This window comes from Macaca nemestrina, chromosome 2, assembly GCF_043159975.1.
Source record: "Macaca nemestrina isolate mMacNem1 chromosome 2, mMacNem.hap1, whole genome shotgun sequence".
Classification (NCBI taxonomy): Eukaryota; Metazoa; Chordata; class Mammalia; order Primates; family Cercopithecidae; genus Macaca; species Macaca nemestrina.
The window spans coordinates 40,778,317-40,803,884 of NC_092126.1; the positions used below are offsets into that span (position 1 = coordinate 40,778,317).

At 37.1% G+C, this 25,568-nt stretch overlaps 1 protein-coding gene across 9 annotated transcripts in view; it reads left to right on the forward strand.

Annotated features, from left to right (window-relative positions):
* Positions 1-25,568, forward strand: part of LOC105469939 (armadillo repeat containing 8) — a 113,337-nt gene that overhangs the window by 35,849 nt on the left and 51,920 nt on the right. For 5 of the 9 annotated variants that reach the window (XM_011721566.2, XM_011721571.3, XM_011721567.3 and 2 more), the window contains 9 exons: positions 1,303-1,445; positions 1,550-1,647; positions 6,959-7,051; positions 12,851-12,931; positions 14,820-14,895; positions 14,993-15,083; positions 16,972-17,032; positions 19,307-19,507; positions 22,600-22,695. In XM_011721566.2, coding sequence (XP_011719868.1) covers positions 1,303-1,445; positions 1,550-1,647; positions 6,959-7,051; positions 12,851-12,931; positions 14,820-14,895; positions 14,993-15,083; positions 16,972-17,032; positions 19,307-19,507; positions 22,600-22,695 — 940 coding nt within the window. Of the gene's footprint in view, positions 1-1,302; positions 1,446-1,549; positions 1,648-6,958; positions 7,052-12,850; positions 12,932-14,819; positions 14,896-14,992; positions 15,084-16,971; positions 17,033-19,306; positions 19,508-22,599; positions 24,399-25,568 lie in introns of those variants that run through there. The other 4 variants (XM_011721568.3, XM_011721573.3, XM_024789175.2 and 1 more) reach the window with 3 other exon arrangements.

Genomic DNA, 25,568 nt, shown 5'->3' on the forward strand with positions numbered 1-25,568 from the left:
TACTTTCAATAATAGAACCCATTTTTTCCTGTATTGTCTATTTAATTCTTAAAATAAATCCTATTTTTAAAAATAAGCGTAAGTATTTACACCATCTCTAAGGAAAAAAATTATAAAGTAACAGAGAATGTAATAAGAAGTGAATGTGTTAATACTTGGAAGACCTTTGACCTGACGATAAAAGGGTTTGTTAGGTACATACGCAATGTACAGCAGCCTAATACTTTCTTCTCCATTTCCTTAGAGCCTTGGCAGTTTTTTGTGTGAGTGGGTAATTTATTAGGAGTCTTAAGACCTTGTTGAAGTTAAAGGAAAAAAACCCTGCTTGATTTTTAATCCAGTTTCATTTTAACAATTTGCTGTTTTTTAAGTTAATGTAGGAAGTTTAGGAAGTTTAATTTCTTCTTTTGGTGACCTAATAAGCGTCCTTTAGGCAGGCAATGACAGTTATGTAACTTCCTCTTTACTTTTGCTCCTCAGAGCTAGTTTTCTGTGCAATTGCTGTTAGCTTTTCATTCAGAATTATTTATTATTTTTTTTTTTCCTCCTTATTTTCTGGTTTTGAAACAGAATTAATGGTTTAAATGTTTTAACTCACCACCCTCAAATGTATACTTTAGTAACTGTAAAGCTGTCAGCAGCCTTTCTTAGGGGATTTATGTTTGGTATATATAAATAGTACTTTATGGAGCATGAGGGTCCTATCTTAGAACATAAGGTAGATGGTTATAAGTGGAGACAGGTTAGGGTTTGGGGAGTATTTGTTTGGCAAGCTGGGCTGGAGTGGAAATGAGAGGATGTCTTCATTTTCCAAATGAGAAGTGGAGAAAGAAGAAATTTCCCTTGCTTGAGGAGCTGCACAAGGGCTCTGAATATTCCCTCTGGGCTCGATCTCTACAAACTCTGCACCACTGCTCTGGATTCAGAGCAGTATTGTTTGTAGTTTGAATTTAAGATCTGGCAGCACATGGCATTGAGAGTCTTCATATTTTGGAGACCCAACAGGAAGTGGTAGATGACGTGGACTCGATGATGCTGTTTCTCCAGAGACCACTTGTAGACAACTTTCAGATTTACACTTTTTATAAACCCTGAGAATATGATAGTTCTTGTTTTCAAAACCTCTTCTAGATTTTTCCAGATGTTTCTTTAATTAGCAGATGAGATAAACAAATGACCATTCGATTCATATAAACTCAACCAACCGTATTTTTAGTATGTGGACCACACAGCCTTTTTTGGTCATATTGAGTCTTGTTTACATTTTTTAGTCTCTTTGTTTATTAATTTCCTTCTTTTTAGATTGTTGTACTTGCTTCAGCAAGAAACCTCAAGCACAGAGCTGAAAACTGAATGTGCAGTGGTGTTGGGAAGTCTTGCTATGGGTACTGAAAACAATGTCAAGTCTCTACTGGACTGCCATATTATCCCTGCCTTATTGCAAGGTACGTAGGGAAGCCATTTTTGCTCAAGTAAGGCTGAGAATCAGTTTGCAGTGCTTTAAATACTGGTTGAAAGGATTAGTCCTAAATCTAGTTTCTGTTAATAGGACTACTGTCCCCAGACCTGAAGTTTATTGAAGCTTGCCTCCGATGCCTGCGTACCATCTTCACCAGTCCTGTCACTCCAGAGGAGCTACTGTATACAGTGAGTTTTAGATGTATTTGAGACAGTAGTTACATTTCACTAACAGCCTACTCCTAATTTGCTTAGCATCTTCAGACTTATCCTAACTGTGTTATGTAAAAAAGTCTCAGTTGGGCATGGTGGCTCACACCTGTAATCCCAGTGCTTTGGGAGGCTGAGGTGGGAGGATTGCTTGAGGCCAGGAGTTCAAGACAAACCAGAATGACATAACAAGACTCCATCTCTCTCTTTTTTTTTTTTTTTTGAGTTGGAGTCTCACTCTGTTGCCCAGGCTAGAGTGCAGTGGCACGATCTCAGCTCACTACAACCTCCACTCCCCCCCAGGTTTAAGCAATTCTCTGCCTCAGCCTCTGGAGTAGCTGGGATTACAAGTGTGTGCCACCATGCCTGGCTAATTTTTTGTATTTTTAGTAGAGATGGGGTTTCACCATCTTGGCCAGGCTGGTCTTGAACTCCTGACCTCGTGATCCACCCACCTCAGCCTCCCAAAGTGCTGGGATTACAGGCGTGATCCACCGTGCCTGGCAACAAGACTCCATCTCTACAAGAAAAAAATAAAAATAAATTAGCCTGGTGCAATGATGCATGCCTATAGTCCTAGCTACTCATGAGACTGCAGTGGAAGGATTGCGTGAGCCTAGGAGTTTGAGGTTATAGTAAGCTGTGATGGTGCCCCTGCACCTCAGCCTAGGTGACAGAGTGAAATCCTGTCACTAAAAATAAAAAATGATAAAAGTCTCAGCTGGGTATGGTGGCTCACGCCTGTAATCCTAGCAGTTTAGGAGTTCAAGGTGGATATATTACCTGAGGCCAGGAGTTCGAGACCAGCCTGGCCAACATGGTGAAACTCCCATTTCTATTAAAACTGCAAAAATTAACCAGGCATGGTGGCACATGCCTGCAATGCCAGCTACTGGGGAGGCTGAGCCATGAAAATCACTTGAACCCAGGAGGAGACGTTGCAGTGATCTGAGATCACACCACCCTACTCCAGCCTGGGTGACAGGGCAGACTCTGTCTCTAAATAAGTACATGAATAAAGTTCTTGCTTATTTCCAAATATCAGATGCTCTCAGCTTTGCAAGAAAGTGAAAGACGGTCTCAGACTTTGAGGAATTTACAAGCTATTTTTAAAAAGACCCATTTTTATCTCTCTGTACGTAGAACTTAAGAGAAGTTTATTTTACGCTAGATGAATGATAGGGAGTTCAGCTGACTTTCAGTTGAAATCCAGCAGAGTAGGCTTTGCAGAGAAGCTAAAATTTAATCTGGGTTTTGAATAATGGATAAGACTTAGAGAAGTGGAGAGGAAGGCATGAGACACTGTGCTTGGCCCAAATTCTTTTCTTCTGGCTTTTTTTTTTTTTTTTGGAGATGGAGTCTCTCTCACCCAGGGTGGAGTGCAGTGGAGGAATCTTGGCCCTGCAACCTCTGCCTCCTGAGTTCAAGTGATTCTCCTGCCTCAGCCTCTGAAAGTACTGGGATTACAGGCGTGTGAGCCACTGCGCCCGGCCTCTTCTAGCTATTTTTCAATATACAATAGATTATTGTAAATTACAGTCACTTTACATGGGGCTTTCTTACTGATAATTAGGCCAATTTTTTTTTTTTTTTTTTTTTTTTTTTTAGACGGAGTCTCGCTCTGTCGCCCAGGCTGGAGTGCAGTGGCCGGATCTCAGCTCACTGCCTCCCGGGTTTACGCCATTCTCCTGCCTCAGCCTCCCGAGTAGCTGGGACTACAGGCGCCTGCCACCTCGCCCGGCTAGTTTTTTGTATTTTTTTTAGTAGAGACAGGGTTTCACCGTGTTAGCCAGGATGGTCTCGATCTCCTGACCTCGTGATCCGCCCGTCTCGGCCTCCCAAAGTGCTGGGATTACAGGCTTGAGCCACCGCGCCCGGCCCCTAGGCCAATATTTTTAAACACTCTTATTCACAGTTCACAGCAAGAAGCATATTTTCCCCTGCCTCACTATACATGTCAATTTGTATATGTGTGTGTATATGTGTGCATGTATGTATGTGTATGTGAAAGAATCCTAAGACAAGTTTCATGACATATTTCCACAGATGTAATGCCTTCTGGTTTCTATGCCATCATTTTTCATTCTTTAAAAAAATGGTGATTGTGATTATCTGAGCTAACACAACGAATCATATTGTCAGATTATACACACAGGAGTCAGAGATCTTATCCAGAATCAGGCTTTATAAATGTTTCAAGACTATAAGTAATCAAGAGGAAGAGGCAAAGCAAGCATGGAGAGGAGACATGTCACATGGCTGCCTAGTCTGTCCTTCCTACATCAGACACATACTCTTCTGGCCCTTAATGATACATAAGGTGGTCAGTAGGTGAGATTTATGGGTCACCTCACACAGTAGGGAGCACCTACAGTATGAAACATATATATATATATTTTTTTTTAATTAAATTAAATTAAATTTATTTTTGAGATGGAGTCTTGCACTGTTGCCCAGGTTGGAGTGCAGTGGCTCGATCTCGACTCACTGCAACCTCCACCTCCCAGGTTTAAGCAATTCTCCTGCCTTAGCCTCCCAGGTAGGTGGAATTACAGATGTGCACCACCATGCCCGGCTAATTTTTTTTTGTATTTTTAGTAGAGACGGGGTTTCACCATGTTGGCCAGGCTGGTCTCGAACTCTTGACCTCCGCCCGCCTAAGCCTCCCAAAGTGTTGGGATTACAGGCATGAGCCACCGCTCCTGGCCTAATGTCTTTATTTTATACCTCATGGTTTTATGTGACATTCTTCAGGGAGTCATGCCTCATAAATCTATAGAGTGTTTGAGGTTGCACTAGAATTATGTGGTGGGCTTGTTAAACAGGGATTGCTAGACTCCACCTCCAGTTTCTGATCCAGTGAGTCTTGGGTGTGGCCTGAGAATTTGCATTTCTGACAAATTTCCAAGTAACTTAGATGCTGCTGCTCTCAAAGTTCTTTCTTTGAGAACTGCTGGTTTACTGTAAACATCCTGCTCAAAGGATCCCATAGAGGACTTAGTAAATATCAGTTTATTTTCCTGTAGTTCATATTGTAATGTTTGCAAAGAGAGTAAGCCAGTCACCTGTCTTTTTTACCCTGGAAGTTTCTCACCTACCCTCAATCCCATAATAAGGGGAGAAGTTGGTCCTGGCCAACTATTTAAACTCCTTCCATCTTACTCTAAACTGATTCATGACCTACTAATGGATCCTGGTGCACAATTTGGAAAATTCTGGTCTATGCCAGCTGTTTTACATGAGAAAATTGAGACCCAGGGAGGTTAAATTTAGAGTATCTAAATTATGAACCATCTCAATTTTGTGCCTCAAATATTTTATGCCTCAGAGACAGTGGAGAATTTGTGAAGAGTTGGATTGGGGAATAACTAGCAATAGTGTTTCCGTGTAATTAACTGACTTCCATGAGTTGGAGTGTGTAGAGGCCAGCTGTTTGAGCAACTCAGGCAGTAGAATAGAGATGGGGTAGGTAGTCCAGTAAAAAAACAGCAGGATTTCTAGTTTGAAATCGTGTTTATCAGATGGGTGATTTTGGGCAAATTTTGTATGTAATAATTGTTATTTGCCTTATTTAATAATCTGTAAACTGTAGATATATAGACACAATTGACAGGGGGCAGATGTGAAGAAATGAGATGAGGGCTATTGTGACTAAGGGAAAGTGAGGAATGTGAGAACATTAGAGAAAAGGAAGGAGGTGGACATAGCTTTAGGAGCCCAGTAGAGGCTTTTTAATCTACCTCTGTTTGCCTTTTCTATCTTAGCTGCTACCTACTTCACTGTCCTCTGCCAGTGAAACCCCAATTCACCTTCCCCCACTTGACATTTTCCTTTTCTTTCTGTGCACTTAGTATCTGACTTTTTTGAAGTTTTCTAAGTTTTCCATTTTGTTTTTAAACTACTTGTGTAAACACAAAGGGTTATACTAACAAATGGGGGAGATATTCTACTTGTAGGGAATCAGCAGCCTTCTGTTTTCCTACTTGGCTTTTATGTATCTTGGGCATTCTTTTTTTTCCCGAGGAGAATCCCAAATCTTGTTCCTCCCAACAAGGGTGTTCTTTTAAGTTTTTTTCTTTGCCCTCTGTTGTCTCTGGTGAGGATCCTCAAATTATGGTCTGTGGACCAGTGGCATCAGCCTCATTTGGAAGCTGACTCTCAGGATCCTACCCCAAACCTACAGTATCAGAGTCTGTACATTAAGGACATCTCCTGGGAATTTGCATGCACATTCCTTCTTGAGAAGCATAGCTCTTGTGATATCATTGATTAGGAAGCTTGAGCTAAGTCTCCTTTTTTATCTGTAGTTCCAGCCAAATACCTTTCAACTTTTAATTCCTTCTGCATTCTTTCGTTGGTTGTTTTTGTTTTTGTTTTCTGAGACAGAGTCTTGCTCTGTCACCCAGGCTGGAGTGCAGTGGCGTAATCTCATTGCAACCCCCGCCTCTCCGGTTCAAGTGATTCTTGTGTCTCAGCCTCTCAAGTAGCTGGGATTACAGGCATGCACCATGACGGCCGGCTAATTTTTGTATTTTTGGTAGAGACAGGGTTTTGCTATATTGGTCAGGCTGGTCCCAAACTCCTGACCTCAGGTGATCTGCCCGCCTCGGCCTCCTAAAGTGCTGGGATTACAGGCATGAGCCACCGCTCCTGGCCTGCATCCTAAATAAAAGGAAATTCTTGGAGAGACTTGCAGCAGAGTGGGTTATTTTCTCTTTTTCTGTGCTACTACATAGGTTGTTAAGTGTCAGCAATAGGCAGAGAGTGGGCTGTACCTGAGAAGCTGCCAATCATGTAAATTGTCTCGTCTTGTACAGATTGAAAATAGCTAACTGCAGTCTCTATGAGAGATTGTTAGTAGTTACTGGTGCTTAACGTTTTGGAGATCAAAATTTTCAAATTTCGTTTTTATACAAAAATTCTTCCTTATAAACTATTTACTAGTGCATAATGTACTAGTTACCTCACATTTTGGTTTCAGAACTGATTTCTGTCACGTCTTATTGAAATGATTTTATCATGAGGATGTAGGCAATTTTTGAGAGAGTTATTGAGAATTTCCTGTTCCCATATTTTGCTATCAAGGATGAATATTGAAGCCTCTTTCTTTGTTGTTGACCTAGACAATTTTCATGGCCACGTTGCTTTTGTTTTGCACTGTGCCTTAAGGAGACTTGATTTACTGTCATTAAGATAAGAGGTTTGACTACCTTCTCGTGGAAATATTTTGTGTTTTATCAAACGTACTCATGGTGCCTGAGTTTCTTGTTGCTGTGTTCTCCTTCCCCAGGATGCCACAGTGATACCACACCTCATGGCACTGCTTAGCAGGTCCCGCTATACCCAGGAGTACATCTGTCAGATCTTCTCACACTGCTGTAAAGTAAGAACCAGAATAAATATTATCTATAATGTAAAATCTTGTGTACTCTCCCAGAGGTAATCTATACATATATAAGTAGACCTGTGTGTGTGTGTGTATATATATGTTTGTATATTTAAACACAAATGACAGCATATCATACATACATACTGTTCACTTGACATATCTCTAAGGCTCTCCCCCATTCTTTTTTTTTTTTTTTTAAACAGTGCATAGTATTTTAGTGCATAGATTTATTTATCCAGTCCTCTATTGTTGGGCATTTAGTTTGTTTCCAGTCTTATGCTATTATAAAACAGTACTGCAAAAAATACCTTGTATATAAGGCATTTTATAAGAAATAAAATTTTGGGGTCAAAGAATATATGTATTTGTAATTTTACCACTTTTTTTAAATAGAGATTATACCACTTTATACTACCAGCAATGTGTGATCATGACTGTTTCCCCTCACCCTTGTTCCCTATTACTGGAAACTGGTTTAAGTGATCTCATATAAGGAGAAATGAGAGAGATTCTTCTCATTGTTGAGTAAAGTTTCTCTTTCTTTTCCCTTCAGCCTATGAAGTGCCATTTAGTTTGCTTTATAGATTATATGTTGAATGTGTCATTTTTGATAACCATGGGTGATTACTTGAGATCTTTCTTAATTTCTACACATTTTCTAACTTCCAACCAAATAATTATCTTCTGATGATACTATATCATTTATAATATGTCCTATTGTTTATAATACAAGTTGCAAGTAAGGAGCTTTGGGAACTATAGGAAAGAAGGGATAAGAGAACACCTGGAAGACACAGGTCTATGCTGTTTTAGAACAGCGTTCCGAATAAATGAAAACTAAATCTCCCGGTTCTAGGAAAAGTTTCTACATTGTAATTTAGACATCTAAACCCTCTTCCAAACAAACCCTAGCTGATTAGCACAATCTATTCGGTACTATTTAAGATATTTGTGAAAAAGTTTTGAAGTTTCTGTTCTTGGATTACTTTGACAAAGTGTGGGCTAACTCATAGGAGCAGAGATATGGAACAATGCCTTAATCTTTTGAGGTGGGCAAAGAAAGGCTTTAAGAAAATGACAGGTTTTTTTGCAACTCACTTGTTTAAAAGGAGCTCAAACCATCAAGGCCTAAAATTTTCCAACAACAAAATGACGTCTTATAGCCAGCATGGCAAGTTGAGGAAGATGCTCCAGAACTGTATGCCTCATTAAAAATTTTTCAGGGGCTGGGTGCAGTGGCTCACACATGTGATCTCAGCACTTTGAGAGGCCAAGGCAGGTGGCTCTCTTGAGCCCAGGAGTTTAAGACCAGTCTGGGCAACATGGTGAAACCCTGTCTCTACAAAAAATATAAAAGAATTAGCCAGGCATGGTGGCGTGTGCCTGTAGTCCCAGCTACCCAAGAGACTGAGGTGCATCGATTGAGCCTAGGTGGTTGAGCCTGCAGTGAACCAGTCATTGCACCACTGCACTTCAGCCTGAGTCACAGAACAGGACCCTGTCTCAAAAAAAAAAAAAAGAAAAAAAAGGAAAAATCTATTCCTGAGTGTTCAACAGAGCCCAGCATCTACTAGTCATAACCACAGTAATCCCAAAAGGCTGCCAAAAATTGGACCTGGAGGAATAACTACATGTTAAATTATTTTAAGCTATGAGAAGTTTGAATAATCCCATTCCTGAAGTTACCTAAATAGCTTTCAGGATTACTCATCAGAAACTTCAGCACTTTAGGGATTGCTCATCTGAAACTTCTCAATGCTGTTTTAGCTGAAATTATAGAGTACCATTAAATCACTATTTTTTTTGTTGGAGAGAAACTTAAACTGAGGATAATGATTTAACAGCTACCCTCATACCACTGACAGAAGGGAAGATGTTATCAGAGAAAGTCACCTTTACTCACCTTTTAATTGGATAAATTAGCATTTGCCACTGTAATTAAATAACCACATTTAAATATTCTGAGACATAGCTAGACTTCAAGAAACAGTATAGCATTTATAAATCCAGTGACAATAGTAAAAGCCTAAAATACAATATTAACAACTTTACCAATATACTGACAACATGTATCTTTGAGAACAACTGATCCAATGGTCCATGTATTGTCATTAAACTTAAAACCCTTTTATTTTCATGTTGTTCTTTTTTTGCATATAGGCTAAAAATAAGGTAATAGAATTTTAGGATTCATTTGTAGGGACTCACATTAAGCTAAGATTAAATGACAAAACTTAAAATTACTAATTTGCTTTGACTGGTATCAGTATTAAATAAATTTACATACTTTGGGGAAGGGAAAAAGAGATCACTAAAGCATTTGTGTTGTAATCTAATCATAATTGTATTTTTGAAAAATTCTCTCTGATTTATTGAGCAAAAAACACCCAACAGAAATAATATTTGTTGAAATTCTAACTTCTGAACGGTTGCTATTTGTTAAGTATTTACTCAGATTTCTGAGACCTGTTTTTTGGAGTTTAAGACCATGAGAATTAGGCCAGGCGTGGTGGCTCGTGCCCATAATCTCAGCACTTTGGGAGGCCTAAGTGAGAGGATCCTTTGAGCTCAGAAGTTCAAGACCAGCCTGGACAATGTAGTGAGACCCTATCTCTGGGGGGGAGGGGGGAAGAAGCCATGAGGACTTACATGCTTCCCACCCAGTGGATGCTGCCCCTCACCACCAGGTTGCTGCAGGTTGATTTGGAGAAAGATGAACGAGAGACTGATAAGTCTCAAGTGACAGAGCCTCCTCGCTAGTTGGTTTAGCCACTAATTCCCTCCTTGCAATTGCTTTTTTTTTTTTTTTTTTTTTTGAGATGGAGTCTTACTCTGTCTTCCAGGCTAGAGTTCTGTGGCGTGATCTCGGCTCACTGCAAACTTAGTCCCCTGGGTCCAGACGATTCTCCTGCCACAGCCTCCCGAGTAGCTGGGATTACAGGTGTGCACCACAATATCTGACTAATTTTCGTTTTTTGTTTTTTTTTTTAAGTAGAGATGGGGTTTTACCATGTTGGCCAGGCTGGTCTCGAACTTCTGACCTCAAGCCATCTGTGCTGGGATTACAGATGTGAACCACCGCGTCTGGCCCCTTACAATTGCTTTTACACAATAGTGTGTACAACCTCAGAGAGGAGGAAGAACTTCTTTTGTAACAAGTACTTGCTGCCATCTTTGAGGCAAAGAATTTGAGGGATAAAGTAAAGTATCTATCAGCACCAGGAAACAATTATATATAGAGAGAATTGCAGTGTGCTTGATCTTTTCCCCATCCATTGTAAATATAACTTAGAAAGGATGTGCCGTAATTTATTTAGATCTTAGAAAAAAAGTTACAAGCACATGGGTATACGCTGAAATGATGTTATTAATAGTAAAAGACTGAAAACAATCTAAGTGTTTATAGGGTACTAGTTAAAGTTTAGAACATTCCTATAATAGAATAAGGCCAACAAATAAATGAGAAAACTTTATGTACTGATATGAATGATCTGAGATAAATTGTAAGGGAAGAAAAGGTTTAGAGCAGTGTATATAGTATTCTACCATTTGTATTAAAATGGGGGAAAGAATGTATTTATGTATCTGCTGTATATGTATAAAATGTCTTGAAAAATATCTATTAGGTCACCTCAAGGTAGGAGAACAGATTGCAGTTAGAGGTGGAAAAACAATGAGGTGCAAGAGCCTGAGGTAGCACCCTGCCTACTTAGCTTTTGCTAAGCTCTGCCAGTGTCTAAACTGGGTTGTCAAAATTGATAAGGAACTCAAAAAACCTTAGTGTGATGACATAAGCTGGGGCTAATTTTGGCTTATCTTCATGATTTAGTAACTAGGTAAGAAAAAATGCGTCGAATCCTTACGCGACCCCTGTTTTCCTTGGCTCCCCTACTTCAGTCTTCACCACTGTCTTTATAAGCCAAAGACTCCTTTGTTTCAAATGAGACAATGCATGTAAAGTGTTTAGAGCAGTGCCTGGCACTGGTATCCAGTATCCATTAAGTAGTACCTATACTTATAACTGCAGATGAGGTGGGAGGAAAGGGAGCACACTTAAAACCAATGCCCTGAGATTGTCAGTATTTTCAGTTATTACAAAAACAGGTTTGCACCATTCTGGATGGATATGTAATGATAACTATATCACACCATTTTACTCTGGGAATTTATCCTCATAACCTCAGGATCTGTACTGAGATGCAGCTTCAAATAATGTTCAACAGAACACTGCTTATAGCAGTAAAACATTAGAAACTACCTAAAATATACAATGGGGGTTTGCATGAGCAAACTGTAGAATACTATATTGTGATTAAAAATAAGAAACTCAAAGTTAGAAAATGCATGGACAGAGAGAAGTTGCTGAGTTTTTTACGGATTCTTTTAATAATATATAAAATATTTGGTGATCGTTACCTATACAGTGGAATATGACAGTTGTGCTATTCAGAAGTATGAATGCTAATTTCCCCACTTCAAATGATGGGTGTTTTGGCTCAAGAAACAACAAGCATCTTCAGGACAGTTGTTACTTGCTTAAATAATGGGTTGGAGAAATTGGTTTGAGAGCACTTGCTGGACCAGTAACTGGTTTCTTCTGGTGAGCCCAGACTGATAGCCTACCTATGTGATATTTTTCTCTTCTGAATAATGATAAGCATGAAATATCATTCCTGTGTTGGCTTTAACTAATTTTTCATTAATTGATTGGATAAGGTTGGATATAAAATGAATATGGATATAAAAAGAATTATGAATATAAAAAGAATTATGGCACATTTGAAGCTTTGCATTAACTTTAGCTTCTGCCACTTTGAAGCTCTTTAGTACATGGATTAGTAGAAAACAGAATTGAGGAAAAAAAAACCCTTCATTTTCCTATCTCTTTACCTTCTGACTCTTAAGAACCAATTTTTTTTTTTTGAGACAGGGTCTCGCTCTGTTGCCCAGGCTAGAGTGCAGTGGCATGATCTTGGCTTACTGCAGCCTCCACCTCCTGGGTTCAAGCAATTCTCCTGCCTCAGCCTCCGGAGTAGCTGGGACTACAGGCACCGCCACCACACCCAGCTAATTTTTGTAGTTTTACTAGAGACGGGATTTTACCATATTGACCAGGATGGTCTTGATCTCCTGACCTCTTGATTTGCCCGCTGCAGCCTCCCAGAGTGCTGGGATTACAGGTGTGAGCCACCCACCCGGCCGAACCAATGCTTTTAAAAACAAAAATGAGATAGAAATATGGAAACCAAAACATGTTGTTGTTCACTTCCCAGTTACGGAGTGTTGTGTTTCCCACTATAGCATTATTCAGACCTCCCTGATGTGTTAAGGTGGGTTAGTCTTTGTCCAGTTTCTTTTACAATTCATTTTTAGAGTTCCCCTGACTAACTCATCAGTTCTAAGTTGTAAGAATGACTCTGCCACTGTTTCCTGTGGGCATAGGGCAATAATGTGCACATGAAATGCAGAATTCATCGTGGCTCTATTGCTGTGGTGGTATTCTATTTAATAATTGCAGAGGACTTGTGCCAATATAGCTTCTGGGCCCACTTCTTTATTTCTAGGAGGTAACAAGGCAGCATTTCTAGAACTGAGATGAGTTAAGATATGGTAGTCCCTTGCAGGACTAAACACAGTGTTTGTCCTGCTTTTTGAGGTCTGAGTTTATTTAAGCAAAGAGTAACAGGATTCTTTACTGTAGTGAATGTGGTTTTCTACATTTAAGTAAATGTGGTTTTATTGGAATGAATCATTGCTCTTCTAAATGTATTGTTGTATTCTCTTTTCTTACAGGGGCCAGATCATCAAACAATTTTATTTAACCATGGTGCAGTTCAGAATATTGCTCACCTACTAACCTCACTGTCCTACAAAGTAAGATGTTAAAAATTGTGGCCAGATTTTTATACCTTGTTTGTGATGTCTAGAAAGAGACCCACGTATTTTTATTGCTTCTTTGATAATTGTGATCAAAAGTAGTATTTTATCAGTGAAATGTTATAGGGCATCATTTTAGCTATAGAATGCTCTGAAAAATAAAAAAAAAGGCTGCCCTTGCATCTCTGTGTTTTTTAGAATACAGTTGTACCATGAGTTCTTATTGATTTACACCCATTAAATAGATTTCAAATCCTTTTTGGGAGGTACCAGTGCCGTGATGCCCGAAGTATAGAAGCAGTGACTTTCTATATCAAGAAAGACATTTAATTTCATATTTGAGACCTTTATTTAACCACAGTGTCTCAGACTTAGCATATTCCTGCATACACATCAACATTTAAAATATGTTATGTTGTGTACTTTGAGTTAAAAAGTAAAGAGTTTTCAGACTTACTAATTAAATTTTCTTTATTGTCTTTTATATATAAAAGGAAGCAGTGTCATATTACCAGGTGTTGAGTTAAAACCTTGGCCATTCATTGTTGTCCATCTACACGTTGTAGCAAATATTGACATGTAGTCCTTATTGTGTCACATTAGAGTTGGGTATTGCAGGAGTTTGTTGCAGAACAGGGAAGCAGTCATTTTTGTCTTCTGTCCTCTTGCAGTGACTCCATTCTGCCCTTTTAGTCTTTAAATATATTTCAGGTAGGGTCTACTGATGTGTGTGTTTTCCCTACCTCAGCTATCTAGTTTAGTCTTGGTAAAGAGCTCATAAGGATAGGAATGGGGAGTGGAACTGACTTCAAACTAGCCAGAGGCAGGGGAAATAAATATATACTGAGAGCTACCTCCTCTTTACTGTGCCATGCAGAGGCTAAACCAGTCAGCACTTGCACATCAAAAAACAGTTGTTCAGGTGGCTGTTTATTGTTCCTTTACTTCATCTCCTCTAGCTTCATTAATTCCCCCAGCTCTTCCTCCATTTCTCCTATCTTTTCTGCACTAGACTTCCTTATTTACTATAATGATTTGAAAAACCTACAGGTTGTGGAAAGGGTACTAGTCTGTTAACATTACTCTTCTGCCAGGGTTTGCTGTATTACCAAAGTGCCATTAGTATATTCTAGGTTCCTCCTGTGGCCACGTACTAGTGTTGCAGAGCATTGCCCAGGTGAGGGGCTTCATACCCCAGCTACCTATCTTGTGAGTGCTTGTCAAACTCAGGTTCCACATTAAAACATCATGTGCAGACTCAGGCTTGGAAGTGAGGATTAGATTGGATTAGAATGGAAAGAATTTTTAAAAATACACATCTCTTAGGAGCTTCTGGAAATTGTAAAGCACATTATATATGGTTAAGAGATTGGTCCTTGGTATTATCCCAAACCAAGTATCACCTAGTTCTGAGGAATACTAGCACAATTCATGGGTATTTTAAAAATTAGTGCTTCTTAAATTTTATTGTAACATTGTTTCCTCTCCTTCTGTTCCCTCGCTCCATTCCATGCATAAGAGTACTCTTTTTTTTTTTTTTTTTTTGCCTTGAAAGGCACTTGGTAATTGTTATTAAGTTCTCTTTGTCTTACCAACTGTATTTTGTAGTTTTTTTTAACTTTGATTAGAGATTTGTCTAGTTGAATTTAAATTGCTACTTCCTCATTTTTTTCTATTACTTCAAAATTAGTTTTAACTTTTATAGTTAATTTTAACTTACTGTGCTCTTCAGCTATACAGGTGTTATTGTTATGTCTTTAAGGCCTGTTAGTATTTTAAGCAGATTTACTTAATTTTTTAGAAGAATTTAGATTCTGAGACATTAGCATTTGCATTTGCAAAATTAAAATAAATGCATTTTTTGTTTGTTCATTTATTTTTACAGGTTCGAATGCAAGCACTGAAATGTTTCTCAGTTTTAGCTTTTGAAAACCCCCAGGTATCGATGACCCTGGTAAATGGTAGGCTGGAGCTTTCAGTGGCACCTACATGATTTAATTGATGAACTTTGTAGATTTAAAGAATTTCCTTAATCATTGTTGTTTGTTTTATTTCTAGTTTTGGTTGATGGAGAATTGTTACCACAGATTTTTGTGAAGATGTTACAGAGGGATAAGCCTATTGAGATGCAGCTCACATCAGCAAAATGGTAAAAGTCAGGACAATGTGGGAAGAAAGACAGTGCTTTATCAATATCTTATTTTTGGACAGCCAAATTTGCTTGCTTCCAATCCCCGTTTTATTTTGGGATTTTGAAATTTGAAAGTCAGAGTTCCATCCCACATTTTCTTAAATGGATGTGAGTTTTTTATACTCAGCTTGTTACTAGTAGTATGCAGAACAGGAACACTCATATAACATTTGAGACTGTCTTCAGAAAATTACTTTATTACATCCTCAAACTACTGTCCTTGTACTTCAGTTGAAATAATACTGAATTAGATTAAATTTAACCAACCTATACTATGCTAAGTATTAGCCAGGGAACTATAAGATATAGAAATATGGAATGAGAATTAGTTGAAGTTGATAACCACGGGATGATTTCAGAGAACGTGGCTTCCTCATCTTTCGAGGAAAACACACACACACACACACACACACACACAAATCTTCATAAAATTGTGATGGTTTGTAAGATATTTATGCAAAGTTTTTTTTTTTCTTTTTTTTTTTTGAGACAGAGTCTCACTTTGTCACCCAGGCTGGAGTGCAGTGGCATGATCTCGGCTCACTGCAACCTCCACCTCCCGGGTTCAAGCAATTCTCCTGCCTCAGCCTCTTCAGTAACTGGGATTACAGGCACGTGCCACCACACCTGGCTAATTTTTGTATTTTTAGTAGGGACAGGGTTTCACCATGTTGGTCAGGCTGGTCTCAAACTCCTGACCTCGTTATCCCAGAGTGCTGAGATTACGGGCATGAGCTACCATGCCCGGCTGCAGAGTTTTTATTAGCACAATTTCTGGCTTATGTAAGCATTCAGTGCATGTTCGGTAATTATCAGTACATGAAATGGATGTGTTCAGCACTTGTGTAGGGTTCTGTGCTCAGTTTAATCTTAGTATTTAAGCTGTGGTTCTAATATTTTGGTGAGAATTTGGCATTTTCAATTAATTACTCATGAATTGTTTGGTTTTTGTTTGTATTTTTTGCTTGCTTTTTGTCTTTAAAACTGAGCATTTGCCTCTGTCAGTAAGGTAATGTTCTCAAGTAAATGGTTTCAGAAAAACAATGTGGTAACAAGCCTCAAGATAATAACAACTACAAATATTTTAGCCCTCTACAATATAAGTAAAATAATTTTACCTATTTGTTTATAACTTGTGGTAGAAGCCAACATGGGATGTTTTAATTTTTTCCCCCATCTTGCTAAAGGAATGTAATCAAAAAGGAAATTCATTTATTTAAATTTCTGAAGCGCTTAATGTTCAGCGCCTGCCTAGGGAATACAAATTAATTATATTCTTATTCAAAGGCAGCTTACAATTGTTGTTCATTAGAACCAAATTATTGACTTGTTCCCAAAGCCACTGCTGTTAACCTCTGAATAGTTCATTTCTGATGGATAGCTGTGTTACAAGTTAAATGCCTCTTCTGTGACACTTCTGCTGCATTCAGAGTTAGAATATTCCAACTTCACTTCATTTAAACTTAGATAACGTGTTAATCTTATGTTTCATTTTGAACATTTTTCCCTTTTTATTATGGAAAATTCTGTCGTATAAAGAATACAACATGTGCCCAGCACCTAGCCTCAAAATGTGTCCATCATTAGGTTATTTATTTTTAAAACTATTTGGTAGGTTTTTGTTTTGTTTTTTTAATAGCTGGCTTCCCATCTGTATTTGTCAGTTAGTTTTCTTTGACTGTTAAATTGACTGAACCTCCGAAAAGCGAATTGTCAAAATCTTCACTCTCAAGATAAGTGATATTATTTGGTTTTCGATTTTTTTATAAAATCTTAAAGTTAAATAATTTTTCATGTAAAGCTTTAAACTCCAAGCAAAAACTTATTTTCTGCTGTCTTATTCCAGTTTAACTTACATGTGTAGAGCTGGAGCAATTCGGACAGATGATAACTGTATTGTATTAAAGGTAAGCTAATTAATTATATTTAAAATGTGAAAATTATCCAGTTATGTGTTAAATATCAGTATTGATATTCATATTTCATTTTACACATTTATCATTATAGTACGTGTGCATGGCATAGAATAATATTAAAAGACCATGCTTTCTTTTCATTGGATGTCATATAGTTTTTAAAAATTGATTTTAGATGTGTTTTGAAAGTCAACGTGAAATAATTCTTTCATTGTCACAGCCTTTTCATTTTATGGTAATTAGGAGGATGTGGAAATTGTAAAAGTGTACAATTCAGGTGGAATAGAAAATATATTTTGTTCTTGATTGTCATTAAATTTGTATTACAGTTTTAGAGGCAGTTTGCTATTTTTGCAGAAAAAGACTTTATATCATTCTTGTAGCTGATAATCAAAAGGCATAATGAAAGACAATAAGTAGATAACACATGAAAACAAGCATTGTCATTGTGATATGTCATATACAACTTGAATTTAGAAAAACCTAGAGAAAAGACCAGCCCTAAAAGTCCTAAAACCTGGGATTCTGGTTTTAGCACTTCCACCTCTGACTGGACATCCTTTATTCTTTTGATGCCTCGGACTCCAGATTATGAAAATTGAAGCATTAATTCCTGCTCATCTATGCCACAGGGTTACTGTGAGGATAACAATATATTAAATACATTAAAATGTCTTATTAGCTATAAAAAATTAAGTATAAATAAATTGATCATGTGTCATTTGATAAATATGAGATCTCACATTATGATTGTTCAAAAGGTGATCCCAAGGATAAAAGAGCACAAAGAAAACTAATATTGGCTTTAGTCTTTGAGGAAGACAATTAATTTAATGAGATCTGAACACTCCCTAAGTAAACAACTCTGCATAGAGTGCCACGGCCTTCCATAGCAATTATCTTGATTTATTTACTTCTCTAACCTTCCTCTTTTTCTGCATTGGTAAAATGTTAGTAGTATATTCTTCATGTAGTAGTCATGAGCATTAAATTAAATAATTCATGAATTTATGGTATCAATAAATATTAGTAACTAGTAATGTTAGGGAAAAAAGAATAGGGCCTTCGCCTTGGAAACCTAGGGTTGAATTGTAAAGCTTCTTCTAGCCTAATAGGAAATTAGTAGTGAACGATAAAGTGCCAAGCTCTGTGGTAAAAGATTTAATAGAAACTTATATATAAAAGAGCAAAGCACAGTTGCCTGCAATATTTGAGGAAGACTTTCTATAATAATAACATTTCAATTTCTACTTCCACATTGTCCTTTCAAGTGGATCCATCAGGCTTAGAAATAGTAAATGTCATTTGAGACCAGCCTGGTCAACCTGGTGAATTCCCGTCTCTACTAAAAATACAAAAATTAGCCGGGCGTAGTGGTGAGCACCTGTAATCCCAGCTACTCAGAAGGCTGAGGAAGGAGAATTGCTTGAATCCAGGAGGCAGAGGTTGCAGTGAGCCGAGATCGCGCCATTGCACTCCAGCCTGGGTGACAGAGTGAGACTCCGTCTCAAAAAAAAAAAAAAAAAAAGAAAAAGAAAAAGAAATAGTAAATGTCTGGAATATTTTTATTGAGAACCTAATGTAGATAAGTTATCAAAACCATTGCCAAGATTTTTGAGGGACCTCAGAAGTAAAATTGGACTCGTGGATACCACTACTAATTCCAGCAAGTTCTTGGGAGAAAACCTAGCAACTGTGAATGATACGCTTCACTCACATTATAGTAGAACTGGTGGAATCTGAGTAATGGTAAGATCACTGCAGTTTTAAAGCTGTATTTTGTTTTGGCAACTGTAGGTATGACTCCCCAAACCAAAAAATAAACCATATTACTCACTAATGAAGAGATAGCATACTTTTCCTAAGGCAAAATCATTCCTGATTAAACTGCTGGGTCTCTTTTAGGTAAATAAATAGATGGATGGGGCAGAACCATTAGACATGATTTGTTAGAGATTCTTAAATGTCTTTTACAAAGTTGTACAATAGAACTTGTCTTACCGGTCCCAAAAGCCTAATTAGAATTTGTTTTAATATACTTTGATGTGTGAGTAGAGTTTATTGTGCCAGTACAAATGATTAATCTGTACTGAATTTTGCTTGTTTTTGCATTTAAAAAAAATCTTTTATGCTCTGGAAGTCAGTAAAGGAAATATTTGATCACAAACATTACTCCTGATAAAAGCTATTGAGTTGATTCAGTCACTATATGCTTAAGCTTTTACCTTTACCAAAAAGCAAATAATTAATCTCACTACCTTTCAGACATTACCTTGTTTGGTTCGAATGTGCAGTAAGGAGAGATTACTAGAGGAGAGAGTTGAAGGAGCTGAGACACTTGCCTATCTGATTGAACCAGATGTTGAGCTACAGAGAATCGCTAGCATAACTGATCACCTCATTGCCATGCTTGCTGATTATTTCAAGTATCCCAGCTCAGTGAGTGCCATCACTGATATTAAAAGGGTATGTTATTTTCCTTTTTTAGCAGCTCAATGGAGATTTTTTAGTTTTTCTTATTGTTCACAGTTTTGAACCAATTGATAACTACAGCTCAAAGCCCTTTTAAATAAAGGATCTTTTATCTTTGTTAACATAGATAATATTGCTTTGTAAGTTTTTGAATCCAAGTTGTTTAATATTTATTGTCAGGAAGTTTTTACTGAGCAGATAAGCAGTAAAGAAAATTGCATCCTGACTCCTAACTAAACCTCAAAAATAGTGGATTCTCCAAGCTGGGTATTGATATAACTGTATAGTCTTATTCTTGGTCATGGAATCATCTCTGTTTTTATATTCTCATTCTTTAGGTCAGGAGTAATCTTTTTGTTACAGGAGACTAAGTTGTCCCATGTTACTTTCCATCACAGTCTTTCTGTTTTGTTATCTTTCCTTATCTTCTCTTTTTTCCAGTTTCATACTGTGCTTTGGACCTGCTAGTGATAGCTAAAGCATCATTTAGTCTCGAATTTGGGACCAAAAAGGCCAAATTGTGCTTTTTCTGAAAAATCTAAGTTCCTTAGAATACATAGATATTTATTTTGACTTGTTGCATCTCGGCCTATTTGCCTTATCCATTTCTTTAAGCATAGGCCATGAACATTCTGTAAGAGAAAGTTTATTCAAGGAGGCCATGGTAGAGGGAATATTGCCTCTTAATTAGTAACCAGTACTGTTTCATGAATGTAACTGTATTTTTCATGCCAGTGGTTCCAATGGTAGCTATTCTTTTGACCTCTCCCTCATGCTTTTGAATTTCAAAAAACCCCATCTGGTAGGCAGTTGTTCATTTGGCATTTAACGTTGAAAATAAAGCAGACTATTAAGGGTATATCTTTACTCTCTTAAGAAGAGCCTAAAATAACCTTCATTGGTATTTGCATTAGTAATGTACTCTACCCTCTGGGTATTAAACTTATGTGTCTGCTCTTCTTTCACTAGTGGTGTTTTTCCAGTAGAAGTGATTGGTTACATACATTTAACCAGTTGCCTTGTCTGTTTTCCTTCTGGTCGTTTTTTCACACTGACACTGTATCTCACCAATATAAAGATACATGAGCAACCCTTAACTACTGCCTCATGAACACCCTGAGTTGACCACCCAGGAAGGCAAAAAAATGTCTTGATGGCCATGAGAGTAAGGAAACATAATTTTGAGAACATGTAGCCTATGCATATGCAAATCATTTAACTAGTACGTAGATCATCCCTTCTATTAGTTTTTCCATTTCATTTCCATCAGTAAAACTGTAACAACAATAATCCTTAAAAATGACTTCCTAATACCAAACTTAAGTAATAGTTTGTTTTGTCATCTTTATTTTTGATGATGGATTATCCAAAGGTTTCTGACCCCAAAAGTATAGACACTAGACCCATAAAGAGAAATCTTCACATGTTAATAAATTTGTGATTTTCATGATATATTAGTTCAAGTCAGTATTATATCTCAATTTATGACTAGAACGTAGTTAAGACTTTTAGATAATGTTAGAACTTATCAAAGTGAGTATTCTGTATTGGGAAGTTGTTCCTATAATCCATCAGTGTCTGCTTTGAACAAAAGTTTTGGAGCTATTAAGAATTGCTTTCAGAGCCACCCCAAATTATATATATATGTAAAAAATATATATATAGTCTTTTGCTTTTTGTGGAATTTTTTGTTACCTATGTTATATTACCCAACTGAATTTCTCCATCTTCACACACAGTCAGTGACAACTAAAATTCTCCTCACTGATCAAGCTATACCACTGTCAGTGTTTTCTAGCTAATAATACCAGTTAGCTCTTTAGGAATTTTCAAAAGAGGATCTCAGAATGTTATGAACAACACCTACATCATCGGATGAGTGAACCTTTCCAAAGTAACTTCTTTGGGGAAAGTGGTATTCATTTGGATGATTACATTAAGGCTTTTAGTTATGAGATTATTTATATTATTGGTAGACTTTGTATAGTTACTTGGTCATAGTCGGTCATCGAAAGTATCCTGAAAATATGCTTCTGTTTTATTTTTACAGTAGTTTGGTGATCAAGTTTATAGAAGAGTTGATAATTAGTTATGCATGTTTAAAGATAGCATTATTTACTTCATGCTGATAATTTTGATGATGCTCTTGAAAAAACCCATACCCAACATAAATCTCAGATAACTGTAATAGATAGTAATGGTTACCATCGTATACAGTTTGTTAAGCGTTTTCACAATGGGTTCTCTTTTTCTAAAAGCTTTTTATTTTTTTAATTTTTATTTATTTGTTTTTGAAGTGGAGTCTCGCTCTGTTGCCCAGGCTAGAGTGCAGTGGTGTGATCTCGGGCTCACTACAACCTCTGCCGCCTGGGTTCACACCATTCTCCCACCTCAGCCTCCCTAGTAGCTGGGACTACAGGCATCTGCCACCATGCCTGGCTCATTTTTTTGTATTTTTAGTAGAGACGGGGTTTTACTGTGTTAGCCAGGATGGTCTTGATCTCCTGACCTCGTGATCTGCCCAACTCGGCCTCCCAAAGTGCTGGGATTACAGGCATGAGCCACTGCGTCCGGCCTCTAAAAGCTTTTTAAATGCCAAAATTAGGCCAGCACTACTCTTAATATTTCAGAAAATTAGGGAAAACCTCCTAAAGACATTGTTGCGATATCATTCAGGTTATCAGCTGTAGTCCGGGGCTAGAGAAGTCTAGGTGTGCCTTCTTTTGAAGGAGAACATTTCAAAGAGCTGCTGCAAGCAAGCTTTAGTGCCACTAAAGCTACCATTTAGGAACACTAAATTTTTCAGAGTCAGAGATTCACAGTGGTTTTTCATATATCAGTGTCAAATGTAGTGTTCACTTTTAGATAGAAGCATACCGTGTGCATTTTAGGTCACATTGATACGAACACTGCAAGGTCTCAGTCTTATGTGAACAGAATCCAAAAATAACTGGGAAATGTAGTTAGTGACTGGGAAATTCACTAAAATCTAAAAGTTGTTAACTTTTTTTTCCTTCAAGTCAGTTAATGTTATTGAAAGTTTAATTTATGGACTGAGTTGGAACATATCCTTTTTTTCCCCATAGCTTGATCATGATTTAAAACATGCTCACGAACTCCGCCAGGCTGCATTCAAGCTCTATGCCTCTCTTGGAGCAAATGATGAAGACATCCGGAAGAAGGTGAGTCTGGGAGAGGGGCGTCCCCCAGTCCTGACAGCCAGCAGGCAGGGAGTGACGTCAACCTGAAAGTCGTGGTGAAGAGCACTAACAGTGACTGTTTGAATATATTAAAGCAGAGTGACTAAAGGCATAATTGAAGAATGAATGGGACCCGGATTTGGGGGGTTGTTTGTTTGTTTTTAGAACATAGAGTGGCATGGCCGTGCTGGAATGACAAGTAACTGGCGTGCTTTTTTTTGTGTCATTAATATGAATTATTATGTTGCACATTTTTGCATGTGTTCTGATAAAAATCAATTCTAGCACTGTGAAGCTTCAGACACCTTGAAAGTCCTAACATTAGAATTGTAAATGTTATTTATGGAAATACCTTCCAATGCTATTGAGAAATTCAAATCTCTATTGTATATTGTTCTTTGATATGTGGCTTAGTTTTCTGTTTTGATTTTTTTTTGCTACTGTGCAAGTTTAATGTGAATAAAATCTTTGTGGAATGATGATTTTATGTTTAGTGAGTGGTCATCTGAATTTTCCAGCTCCCCAGAAAATGTATGCACTTGTATAGCACCCTTATGTTACTAAAGCCTAGTCTTACACTGAACTCATGTTCTTGATGAGAATACTTCTTGATGAGGAGTATAGTGGTAAGTAAGCTCTGACTTGGCTGCCTCCACAAACCAAAAGCTGGAACTTACCGCTCAAAAACATGTATAACCTAATAAATTCTACACAAGGCTTTCAGGACCATCAGAGAGCAAAACCACATGTTCTGTCTTGAGGAGCCATAGCAGAAAGAGCAGATTACTCATTATTTACTGAACATGATGATTTATTAAATCTGCCTATCTGCATTAGTATTTTAAGGAGCACTGTGAGAGAAATCACAAAGTATTAGAGTTTATCATGATTCAGATAAGTTCTTCAGGCCTGTAGAAAGAGGAGTATGGAACAAGCTTACATTTGTTGAAATAACTTGAAAAGGAACCATTTCCTGAAGAAACTGAAGTAATAGCAATAAGATTCGATGTGTGAGTAGCTTTGATTTAAAATCAATGCACAAAGCACAACTAATAAATTGAATGTTTCCATGTACCTCACTTTATTTCAGTTAACAAGATATTTTGACTTGAAGTGTTTTTAGTATATCCCTATGAAAATCATTTTTGGTACATCTAAGTTTTCATTTATAAACTTTTATTTCAAAGCAAACATACTAATCATATGATACATATATGATTTATGGATGTTGATGTTAATGTTCAGTTTAGATATGTGGTGTATTGCAAGGAGAGAGGCTTTTATAACAATAGATTTGAACATTTTTTAAAAATTGGACTGTATAACTTAAATACACAATTATTTGGTTTGGGATGGTTATTAGGGCCCATTAGAAACAGGAGAAGTATTTTACCCATTCTTAAAGCTCTAAAAAGCCATCTCATGGACTGAAAGGTAGATAGACAGATAGACCACAATGGGAAATAGGATGTCCATTTGTACTTCTTTGTACTTTTTTGTTAATAAACTGTTGTTTTGGAATTAATGACTTAATTTGTGATATCATGTTCTAGAAATATTTGCAACATGACAGTCTGATCAGTAGTCTATTAAAACTTGTATTCATAATGTGTATAATTTCCTGGTAAGGCTAACTCCTGATCATTTCTGTAGAAAGATGACAAATAAAGAAAAAGTTATAATTATTAATTATAGTTTTTTGTGTGGTAAAGCAAAGATACTGTGATATGTAATGGGGATTATATAACATTTTAAGGAAGATATTTAATTTCTGGGAAATTAAGTGTTTGAATAATTTACAGTTCATAGTAACTACTAAAGAGAGAAATTGTAAAATGGAAACTATAAAGTAATTTTGTGATAAAATCTACTTGAAGACTGGCCATAGGAGTGGAAACATTTTATTTTCAGTGTATAAAAAATGATAAATGGTAACACTTTTCTTTTGAGTGCATTTCTATTTCCTTTTTTGTTGTTGAAATAATTATTTGGGTAGATTTTTGTTTACTTTCTCCATGAAATATTTATTTCTTATTTATACTTATGTCTTATGAACTTAACTGTATTTTTTGTGTAGATCCTTAAAGTACAATGTTTATTGTTTGATTTTTTTAAGTGGAATATTTATGCTTGCCAAGATGGAATTTCAGTTAACTGAGTCAGTAAGTAGAGAAACTGAGTTAATGAGTGGAGAATCTCTGAAAGAAATTTAAAGGACTGTAGATCTACTTCTCCAATTCCTACTTCTCCCTGTCAAAAACCCACAAAAAGTTTGTTTGTTTCAGGAGAAAAACATGAAATGTTCAGTTGGTCTGCCATTTAAATTAAAATTGGGAACATAATTCAATACGTTCAGTAAATAATATGTATCCTAGTGCCCTATTATGGCCAGTTAAGGAAAGGCAGAATGAAGAAGAGAAAATAAGAGCAAAGTAGAGACAATGAGAGGTATACACAGTAGTAAAGGAGAAGGACACTGGCCTCTCTGCATATAATTGTGTCTCTTTTACTGCTTCTAAAGATGTCTGAAGGTCTGCTGTGTTTTCATTTCTTGATACCTTCTCTTTGGGCCAGAGAAAATTAAGCTGACAATGGAATGTGACCTGTAGATCAGAGATTTAGCGCCCCTGCTTTGAAGCAGTGTTGGTGTATTCCCACAAATAAACCAACTGTATAACATTCCCTGGAACTTAATAAGCATTCAATAAATATTTGTTGAATAAATATAGAAATGAAAATGCAGAAATCATACACAGAGTGACATTTTCTTTAATTTGTTTGGACCTTTATCCTGTGTAGAGCAGAATTGGTATTCTAATTCTGAGTGTTGCATCCTTTGTTACTCTATGGCATAC